The following is a 10,649-nucleotide window of genomic DNA, read 5'->3' as shown; positions in this document are numbered from 1 at the left end:
CTGACAAGTCTATAACACGCTGTTCAGCAGCTTCTCCATTTACTACACGACCAGTTATATGTACTACTACTACTCCCAATATTCGGGCACCAGTTGTTGGACAACTTTCTGAATATGCAATGATACTGATGCAAACAATGCAGAACTTGAAACGTTTGCTTAGAAAGTCGCCCCCAAAATACCGGATAATAGACCTAAATGTCCTGCGAGCTGCTCAGTTAGGGGTTAACACCCTCACTAATTAATTAATCTATTTATTATATATATATATATATATATATATATATATAATATTTAATCACTAATTAAACTAATCTCCAACCAGAAAAAAACACAATTACATATCATGTATTTATGCTAATTTAATGGGAATAAAAAATATTTCACTCTCTATATATCTATCAATCGAATATTCACAGTGCACTCTGTCAGGATTCTCCTGCACTGAAAGGGTTCGGTAATGTGACTGCAAATAAGCAATTTGCATACTTCAAGCCACATTCCTACTAGACATAATCTTTATTTTTTTTTTATATAGCGCTAACATATTCCGCAGCGCTTTACAGTTTTGCACACATTATCACTGTCCCCGATGGGGCTCACAATCTAAACAAACATGTGTGGCTTCGCTCAGTTCCCTCACCTTGAGCGAGGATGCATACGTCTAGTTGGCACGTGACTATATATATGTAAATTGCATACTTCTGGCCACATTCCTACTAGACGTGTGGCTTCGCTCAGTTCACTCACCTTGAGGGAGGCTGCACACGTCTAGTTGGCATGTGACATGTATGTAAATTGCATACTTCTGGCCACATTCCTGCTAGACGTGTGGCTTCGCTCAGTTCACTCACCTTGAGCGAGGATGCACACGTCTAGTTGGCATGTGACATGTATGTAAATTTCATACTTCTGGCCACACTCCTACTAGACATGTGCGGCTTATCGCAGTTTACTTACATTGAGCGAGGCTGCACACGTCTAGACCGCATGGAACTACACGTCTGTAAATCGCACACTTGCGGTCACGCTCCTGGCATAGTCAGGATTAACAAGTCTGCAGTCATCAAGTGAATACAGATTTGACCCCCAATCCTGGACAACTCCTTAAAGAAGCGTCAGTATTCTAAATTAATTTTCTGTACTGGAGGTCCTTTTTTTTATCATTATACTGACAGTAAGCAAAATGGTCAAACCTAAAAATGCCAGCTTATTTGCATATCTTTTCATTCTGTAAAGGTATATGTTTTAGTCGCCAGTTTTTGTTCCCCATTCCCGTGTTTTGTTTTTCCCCAGGTATTTGATCTCGGTGCTAAATTTTGTGGACTCTACGAAGCAGGCGCGGCTCAGTTGTTCTAGAGGTGTGTCTGCTCAACATTATTACTTGGGAAAGACCAGAAAAATTGGCTCTAAATAAAAAAAAAAAAAAGGCCATAATTGTAAAGCCAGATTGTGGATTTAAAAAAAAAAAAATTGAATAATCAATGAAACGGTGGGAATAAAAATAAGAGCAAAAATTGGCCACTTTTAATGTGGTGATGGGTTCTCCTTTAAAGGCAATCTATCACCAGATTTTTACTTGGTCATCTGAGAGCAGCATGATGTAGGGGCAGAGACCCTGATTCCAGCTATGTCACTTAGTCTACTTGCTGTCATTTTGATAAAAATCAGTTTTTTTCTGCTTCAGATCTAGCAGTTCTCTGAATGCTGAGCCCTGTGTAACCCCGCCCAACACCACTGATTGACAGCTTTCTACCCATGTAAAGTTAGGACCTTTTTTTTTTTTTCTTTCTGCTACATCTGTCTTTTCATCACTGGACACACTGACTTTGTGAATTAAATGCAGCGATAAATGAATAGAGGAGGGGAAGGCGGATATATATACGGTATATAGACCATGTACATGATGGATCAGATAAAATTTATTATGTATCACAGCAACACTGGAGGCAGAAGGATCGCAGCACAGAACACACTTGCATTTCCACTGATTTTTGAGTCAGTCATTGGATTCGAGAACTCTCAGATTAATCTATAACTTGCTGAGAACTTGCAGTAATTCTCGTTACCTCCGCAGTCCACGATTCCACGTACTGTTTCCAGCAGTCATACCTGGCCACACCTGCCGACCTGAACGTGTCCTCCTCAAAACCTCTCCTGCCTTTCTGGCCCCAGGTGCTGACGTTAATTCACGGATACATTCTGTACTGTAGCATTGAGCATCAGCTTGGCTTAACGTTCCAAATCTGAGAGCGACGGGAACAAATCGTCATCATGCAACCTGGAGACCATTCCTTGGAGCTGTTGATCGTCTTGGTGGGAAGTCTAGGTTTCATCTCCAATGGGTGGTAAGTCCTGCCAGGTTCTTCTGCTTCGTCTCCGTAAATATTGAATTGCAGAGACGGCGCCGATATTCGCCAGCAGAGCTGGAAATACAAACCAAAAAAAAGAAACTTGTATAAAATGTAATTAAATCCCCAAATGACAGTATAGGTGAGAATATCTGTTCTGTGGGGAAAATAAGACATGAATATGATGTCAGCTGCCAGAAGGGGAAGGAGACTGATTCTATCCAAAACCTTATGTCCAGCAGCACCTAGAGGGATTATGTCAAATACTGTAAGCTACTGCAAAACTGCTATTATAGAGAAACTGTCAATGTGTTTTTTGTGAGTTTATATGAGAGCCGCTTAATATATGGGCAGGGTGCCTGATTCCAGGGATTTGTCACTTGCTCAACAGCTCGCTGTAGTTTCAATACAATCACTGTCTGACTAGGTCACATGCAAAAGAGTCCAGCTAATCTGTGTTACCCCACGCCCAGCACCGATTGGCGGTTTCCAATGTCAGAAAGTAGCCAATCGGTGGTGCTGGCGGGGTTATACACAGCTCAACATTCTGAGCACTGCTACATCTACAGCAGGGATTCTATCAGAACTACACCTAGCAGCCCAGTAAGTGACACATCACTGGAATCAGGATCTCAACCTCTACATCCTGCTGTTCAAAAAATTGCTGACAGATTCGGCCTTTGCAGAGACTTATTTCATACCAAGTCATCAAAGATTTGGGCGTTTTGGATCAGGAAATTGAACCCTTTTTAAAGAGTCCAAATTGAAATGTTAATGGAAGCGGTCCTAGCCCTTCCTAGATGTCAATGAGTACAGATGATAATAATTGTTACTTCCCACTGTCAGCCAAAGCAGAGCATTTATCGTAAATATGGAAGTAATATCTCGGCCATTGATCAATGCTGATGGTTTCCCGGAGACCATTTTCCTGGTCAGATATAAAGTGCGTCACGCCGGTAGAAAAAAAAAAATCATTTTTCAAAACTATTCCGCAAGAATTTTGGACACACCTGTTTTCCATCCATCTGAAGATTGCAAGTCTGAAGATTTCACAGCCCAAGATGCAAAGGCAAGGAACACCAAGCATGCATCGCTCCTGCTCGGGGACAAATATGGGGCAATAGAGCCTGTAAACAGACATTGAAGCAAAGCGTTATCACACCCCACAGTGGTTTTCATCAGAGCTTTGTTAATGTTTTAGTCTGAAGTCGAACTGTTACCTGATGATGATTTTTCAGATTCGCCATGATGTTTTTGAGGAAGAAGACCCCCATGTGGGTGTCTCCGGGGATGTACTCTCCTCACCGAGAATCTTTTTAGTCCTTTAGGAATGAAGGACTGAATCATGTCTGCGGCACTTTGTACTTTGGAAGATGGTATACCGACCAAAATGCCCTCCTTGTAATGATCTTGAGGCCCATCAGCAAAGAAAAACTCGCAGGCCTCAGGCCAAGTGGCAGCTACTGAGGAGGTTGAAACCAAAGCCAAATCTGTACTTGATGCTTCAACGGTGCTGCCACCTTTGCTTTCTGCTCTATTTTCTTCCTCTGTCTCGAGAAAGAAATATTCATACATCTCGGGAGTGTACACGATTCCTTCATTACTTGCCATGTTTAATTCTGTCTCAAGAGAAACGGTGTCTGAAACATCACCAAAGAAAAAGTCATACATTTCTGGTAAAGTCAGAATGGTCTTCCTACAGTAGGGCGAGGATGGACAACTTAGTGGCGTCTGATTCCTCCAAGCATTTATCGTAGCACTGACTGGTACTATGCTGCGTGTGTGGGGTGCATGGTCAATGACCGGGTCATGTGCGCTTGATGTAGCCTTCACTTCAAAATCTAAGCTATCTGGCTGGGAGATGAATGTTGGTAGCTCTTCGACAGTTGAGGTTGGGACATTTTGCTCGACGGCTGAGGAATTTACACCGGCTTCTGAAGTAACCTCACAACTAATATCTAAGGTGTCTTTTTCCATGGTGTAGTAGACAAGTCCATTATGCTTGGAGGACGGAGGTTCCTCAAGAATTCTTGGAACATCAAACATCTCATGTTCTGTATTGGAATAGTCATCTTTGCTTAGGCATCCAGACACAGTAGCCTCACGTCCCGAATGCCACATTGAACCTCTTGTCTCATCTTTGCTGCTATTTACACCAGGAATGTTCTCTCCTTGTAGGTAGCCATTTACCGAGGAACAAGTTTCAGTCTTATGTGCACAATAAGACGAGTTATTAGGATAATTTACGTTGCCACTGGGTCTTGGATTTTTATCAGGCCGTGAGGACACCATCGGTTCAGCATCAGAGTGTCCTAATTCCACTTGTGTGGTTTTACACAAATTCTGTTGGGGGTGTACTACATATTGAATATTTCGGTCAATGTTCATAGTCCTCATATATTCAACTAAATCTTCTCCTACTAAATTCATCCTTGAATTTTCCTTCAGTGGGATGGTTAGATCACCATGGTCTACTGACTTTGGAAGTGGAATGTCTATCATCTGCTCCAACTCCTTCTTTTGCCGCATATACTCCTTTTGGCAAAGAAATCTGCTGACGGATCCAAACTCCTCTTCATCTTCACTACCTGACAGAAGGTCTTCATCCAGGCTTAGCCACCTGTTGCTTGTTTGCCCGGACTGAGATACAACTGGCTGGGAGACCGGTAGAGCAGGATGTTCCTCTTTCGGTGGTGGACATAAACTGATGCGGACAAACTTGGGCTTGTTGGATTGGGCGCAATTGACGGCATCTTGTTCGGTGTCACTCAACCAGAGTTCTTCTGTGGCCAAGGACACCTGCATTAAGCCACATTCCTCAGCCGTGGAGTAAAATTCCTCCCAGTCGCGGTCATTGATCTGAATACTATATTCAAAGTTATCCATAGCTGTAAATATAAAAAAAAATTGCACAGCAGAAATGTTAGCAAAAAGTATTGGCTATGAATTGAATAAAAACACTTAAAGAGAACCTGTCACATTGAACATGGTGTTCGATCTGGGGGTATCATAGTACAGAGGAGGAGAAGCCAAGCAGATAATGATTTTCGGAGAATTCTAAGAGAAATTAGTAAAACAAATACGTTTTGTTAGGAATCGAATCTCTCAACTTTTAATTAATCCATTTAAACACCAGCTCTTTTTATGCTTACGAGTCAAGCGGGTGTGTAGAGAGATAGCTGTCAGTGATTAGGACCGCCCACTGGACTCCTAAACCTTAAAGGGGCAGAAAATATAATTCAAAACAGTTTTACAGAGTTTCTTCCCACAAAGCTATATATCAATATTCTCAGCTCTTCCTGCTCTATACCATGCTTCCCACAGATTAGACTATATATTTAATATGAAAAAGGGTTTTCCAGGACTTTATCATTCATGGCTTATCCTTAGGATAGGTCATCAATGTTTGATCGGTGCTACGCCCAGCATCTCTACCAAATGCTGTTCCTGGTGTTGGCGGTAGTCAAAACTGCTCAGTTACAGAGCTGTACAGCTCTGTTGATAGAATAGTGGTCGTGGCCGGGTACTGTACATCCTCCCCCTCTTTAATTGAATATTCACATCCATCCCCTATTGATTTGAATAGGGGGCAGATGTGCAGTACCGGCCGTAGCCATTTACAGTCAACGGAGTTGTGCTCTGCAACTCCATAACGGAGCAGTTAGAGCCGCCATCAACATCGGGAATAACTGATCGCCAGGAATGCTGGGAGTCGCACCTCGACCAATCAATGATGACCTGTCCTGAGGATGGATTGGACAATCAATGCTAAAGTCCCGGACAACCCCTTTAAAAAAATAACACAAACCATTCTAAAGGAAGAACAACAATTTGGTGAATGCTGGACCAAGAACTGAAGCTCAGATCCTATCGAAGAGGATCAGTTCTCAGCACCATCCATTGCTCAGTATAAGCAGCTGATTGGTGGGGGTGCCAGATGTTGGACCGCCACAAATCTGATACTGATGCGCTACCCTAGACATAAGTCATCAATATCGTAAGGTCTGACAATCCCTGTAATGTCTGTGTCATTTTTCACTTCAGTTCTCGCATTCTTTTCATGCAAGAGACGCTATGTCTCTTCCTAGACATGGGCCTCAGTGTGAGGATGTACAGGACAAATGAAATAAAAGATTAGACCGTATGTGGATTGTTGTGAAATTGACAAAATGCAATCTGTGGCTACATTGACTTGATTTCAATGGGGGGTTTCTTTTGGTAGATGTTGGGTTCAGTTTGCCTTTTTTCTTTTAGGTTTCCATTAATTATAATACTTTATCAATCTAGCTTAAAAAAATGTTAAAAAAAAACAAAAAATGTTCATCTTTTTTATTTTACTTAATTTCTTTTTCAAAACAAGAATAATATAATAATAATTGTGATTAACCTATAACCCTGGACTGGCACCTAAAGGAAGGGGAAGAATATTTTTTGTTAATCATGGTTAACATATAAAATTATGTTTCTAAGGTGACAATTTTTTTTTAATAGGATCTGTGACTTGCTCAAAAAATTGAGTTTAATACTTTGCAAAAATCCCTATATACTCTTGATTCTGCTGCTTTTTTCCATGTTGCACTGAGTTATTCCATTACAGAGATATTCACATTTTTTTCTTTTGTATGTAAAGAAATACCCAGTTGAACTGCAAGCAGAGATTTCACATAGTCTTACCTGGCGGTGTGCTCTTTCTCCCCACCCCATCCCAGTTGCTGCTAATCTCAGCTCAACAGGGTCTGAGACTGCTACTGTAGATCAGTGATTGGCAGCGTCTGTTAGGGAAGGGTGAAATCACAAGCCCCCAGAAAAGACTCTGAAGAAACACCCAGTTGAACTGCAAGCAGAGATTTCACAGTCTTCTCTGGGGCCGTGCACGGTCACCTCTCTCAGTTGCTGCTAATCACAGTTCGGCAGCGCCTGAGATTGCTAGATCAGCTGGTGGTGATCTGTGATTGGCTGCATCTGGAAGGCAGGGATGAAAGCATACACCCCCAGAGAAGACTCTGAAGAAACGCCTGGTTGAACTGCAAGCAGAGATTTCACATCCTGCGCTCCAGAAGCAACAAATGTGAATATCTCTGCAATGGAGCAACATATCACAAAGAGGAAAACAGTGACAGAATCAGGGGAGATTGGAGATTTTTTATGAGGCACTTAACTTTTTTAGCGAGTAATTTAAATTTAAGGGTTTTAAAGAGATTGACATGGTATTGTGGGCAACATTTTGTACATTTTCCCCTTTATAGTGTTACTGATCAGTGTTTTTTATCTGATATGAATGTCGTAGTCATGCCTCCTTGACCTACAGTGATATCAGTATAGTCGCATTATTCATTTTCAATCTTGTATGGTGGAATAAATAGGAAATCACAGGCTGCAGCATAATATACTGTACACATACCTATCTCTCCGCTACATATGAAAAAGAGCCAATCAGGATGATCTTGGTAATAAAGCTAGTGATATGGCCATTTAGGTCCTAGAAGAACTATAAAAATGATACCAGTCGTGTAGTAATCCGATGTGCGAGAGCTGAGAAAGTGAAGCCACATGCATATTTGCCTGTAGGTGCATTGGGGGCGTGTCAATACATTAAGTGCTTCAACATGCCCCCAAAGCACTTCCAGGCTAATTTGTGAGTTTAGAGGTTGATTTCTCAGCAATGACACATCGGATTCCTACAAAACAGGTATCATTTTTATCGATGTATCAGGACCTGTGAAGCCGTGCAACTGTTTTCAGCAGCAAAGTTTTTCAGAAAAATGTATCCCATCTAGCCATGCGTATCAGTGCCATACTAATCGGCCGTAACACCTGTATAACAAAGCAGCCTTCTCATGCGTGTCATTTCTCATACGTTATGTCTTGTCTCATCAATGAGCATGGGAAGACGGTTCATGTCTAGGCAAGTGCAAGGTCACCCGGAGGTTATTATGAAAGGAAACTAAATGGCCTACCACACTACAGACACCTATACCATTTTGCAGGTAGTTATAGCCTTCAGCTACTATCCATCAAAATCGTCTGTGATCTGAATTCTTTTTTTTTTTTTTTTTCAGGAAGATGATAACCGCCTATTGTGTATCTGCGATCACGTCCTGTAATCTGGATGGCTACAATTACGCTCCGAAAGCCGATAGGCAAAGGGGGTAATGTCAGCGCTGCGATTGCCCTAATAGAGATTGCTCTTGTCGATCAATACGACTTGGTAGAAAAAAAAAAAAAAAAAAGGCGCTCGGTAGAAGAAGCATGTATCAAATCCCATGATGACAAGCTGTTGTAGGATTCAAGTTGTCGCAAAATGACCTTCAAAATGTCTCAAGGGCGCCTTAAAGGTTCCGACACAATTGATGTAAACTCTGCAGATTAAGCGATGTCACAACGCTGTCACGGTATATGTTCCTGGTCACCCGTGTTTGACTCCTGTTCCGTTTAAAGGGAAACTCCACCTAAATGAATTTTTGGGCTATTTTCACCCCTGACTTTTGCTGCCTTGTAACATTAAGTTTTGGCATCATTCCCCCTCCCTTATAATGGTCCTTCTTCTGTAGGTTCCTGCTAGAACGAAGGACTAAAACTTTACTTCTCAAGTTCAGCAAATCTAAAAACATGTTCTAATGTTACATAAGTCCGAAGACGACGCAACGGCTGCTTCTTACCTTGTAGTCGGGCGCATGAAGGAAAGCAGCCCCCTTTGGAAGGGTCTTTAGTAGCCCGGTTGGCTAAGGGCAGCTGGACACACGGGGTTACCTGTCATGACCGTCATGTCTATGCAGGTGCTGAAAATAGGGCCCCGGCTCCTGCTTCGAAGCACGGGACCCAAACCCTCGGGGAATGCACATCTATAAATAGTGACCATGGACAGTGCTCGCACCAACAACTTACAAGTGACGTTCCGGCGAGGGGTGGGCTGCTACATTTAAAGATCCACTGCAAAGCAAAAAGTAAACTTCACAATAACTTTTAATCATCAAAGTGGAAGGAATGGATATTGTTCTTATTGAAAACTGTACAAAAACAAAAAAAAAGTCACATACCCAAAATCTTACAAACCTGCGGTCTTGACAACAGATAAGCGAACCTGAACCGTTCGGGATCCGACCGGTGCTGGACTCCAAACACGGACTTCAGAGAGAGAGAATTTTCCTCCAGCTCCAAAGTTCAGTTCCTCATTGATTTCTATGAGGTTCAAGTTCGGGAACAGTTCTGGTACCAAACCGGTACTCATCCTTAGCTTTGACAAAATACTTCAGGGTCGTTCCCGCCTTTATAACAAACAGAAGATTTTTATTAATTCAAATAATTTTTCAAAAAACTTTTAATCCATATCGTAAAAATTGCCCCTCACAATAAATCCAAGCATGAATAAGTTGTCGTTCCGAGTGACATCATTCATTTTACTATATCACGGACTGACATATGAAAAAAAAAAAATCCAAAAAAGGGATGAAATTGTGAAAAAAAATTGCAATTTTACCACATTTTTTTGTTCAGGTTTTGTTTTTACAGCATTAATTGTGCTATAAAAATGACCGGGCAACACGATTCTCCCGGTGAGTACAATTACAGATACCAACTTTTTAATATATATTTTAAATAGCGAACTAACATTTTTTAAAAATATTTTTTAAAACATTTTTTTTTCTACTTCCTTTCTAGATATTTTTTTTTAGTCCCAATCAATCTGATGATCAAAAGGATCAAGTCCCCTAAGGGGACTAATAATAATAATACAAATAAAATTATTATTAATTATTATTATTATTAGTCCCCTTAGGGGACTTGATCCTTTTGATCATCAGATTGATTACAGTATATACTACAGTGCCGCGGTACTACAGGATTCAGTGTAGATCAAGGACTCCAATGAAGCTCAGCCTGAGGCTGAGCTTCAGAGAAGTGCCAAGATGGCGACAGCGAGGGGCTTCAGGATTGTAAGGGGAAACCATCGGTGATCCTACAATCGCATCCCATGATGGGGGGCGTCAACAGGAGAAGGCAATCTTGCTATCTAGATGCCACTGTCAGTGATTGTCAGCAGCACTTAAATAGTTAAACAACACCAACAATCAAGACTAGCTCCTATTGCTGCCCTAACAGGCAGACGCCGGCTCTATATTACAGAGGGCATATGTCCGGTGTGATGCGGATTCAGATGATTCTGGTGGCAGTAAACGACAGTTTATCGTTTCCTTTTTTCTGATCAACGGTGGTTTAATAGCCAGTTTACACAGGCACTGAACAAGCAGCAGATCGTTCAGTGCCATTGTTCTCGGCAGCACAGATGCTGTTGTGCTG

General features: G+C 41.6%; 1 protein-coding gene across 2 annotated transcripts; it reads right to left on the bottom strand.

Annotated features, from left to right (window-relative positions):
* Positions 1-1,904: 1,904 nt before the first annotated feature.
* PERM1 (PPARGC1 and ESRR induced regulator, muscle 1) lies at positions 1,905-9,172 on the bottom strand. 2 transcript variants are annotated; one of them, XM_069741805.1, is made up of 5 exons: positions 9,011-9,132; positions 5,504-5,567; positions 3,572-5,408; positions 3,362-3,478; positions 1,905-2,426 (listed from the first exon to the last, which is right to left on the bottom strand). In XM_069741805.1, the coding sequence occupies exons 3-5, from the start codon at positions 5,235-5,237 to the stop codon at positions 2,326-2,328; spliced, it is 1,884 nt and encodes a 627-aa protein (XP_069597906.1). In that variant the 5' UTR covers positions 5,238-5,408; positions 5,504-5,567; positions 9,011-9,132; the 3' UTR covers positions 1,905-2,325. The 2 variants fall into 2 exon arrangements, with proteins under 2 accessions (XP_069597906.1, XP_069597904.1); XM_069741803.1 differs by lacking the exon at positions 5,504-5,567 and having other exon boundaries at positions 3,572-5,239; positions 9,011-9,172.
* Between the last annotated feature and the right edge of the window lie 1,477 nt (positions 9,173-10,649).

The sequence above is a fragment of the Ranitomeya imitator genome, chromosome 10 (genome assembly GCF_032444005.1).
Source record: "Ranitomeya imitator isolate aRanImi1 chromosome 10, aRanImi1.pri, whole genome shotgun sequence".
Classification (NCBI taxonomy): Eukaryota; Metazoa; Chordata; class Amphibia; order Anura; family Dendrobatidae; genus Ranitomeya; species Ranitomeya imitator.
This window is presented reverse-complemented; position numbering and strand designations above follow the sequence as displayed.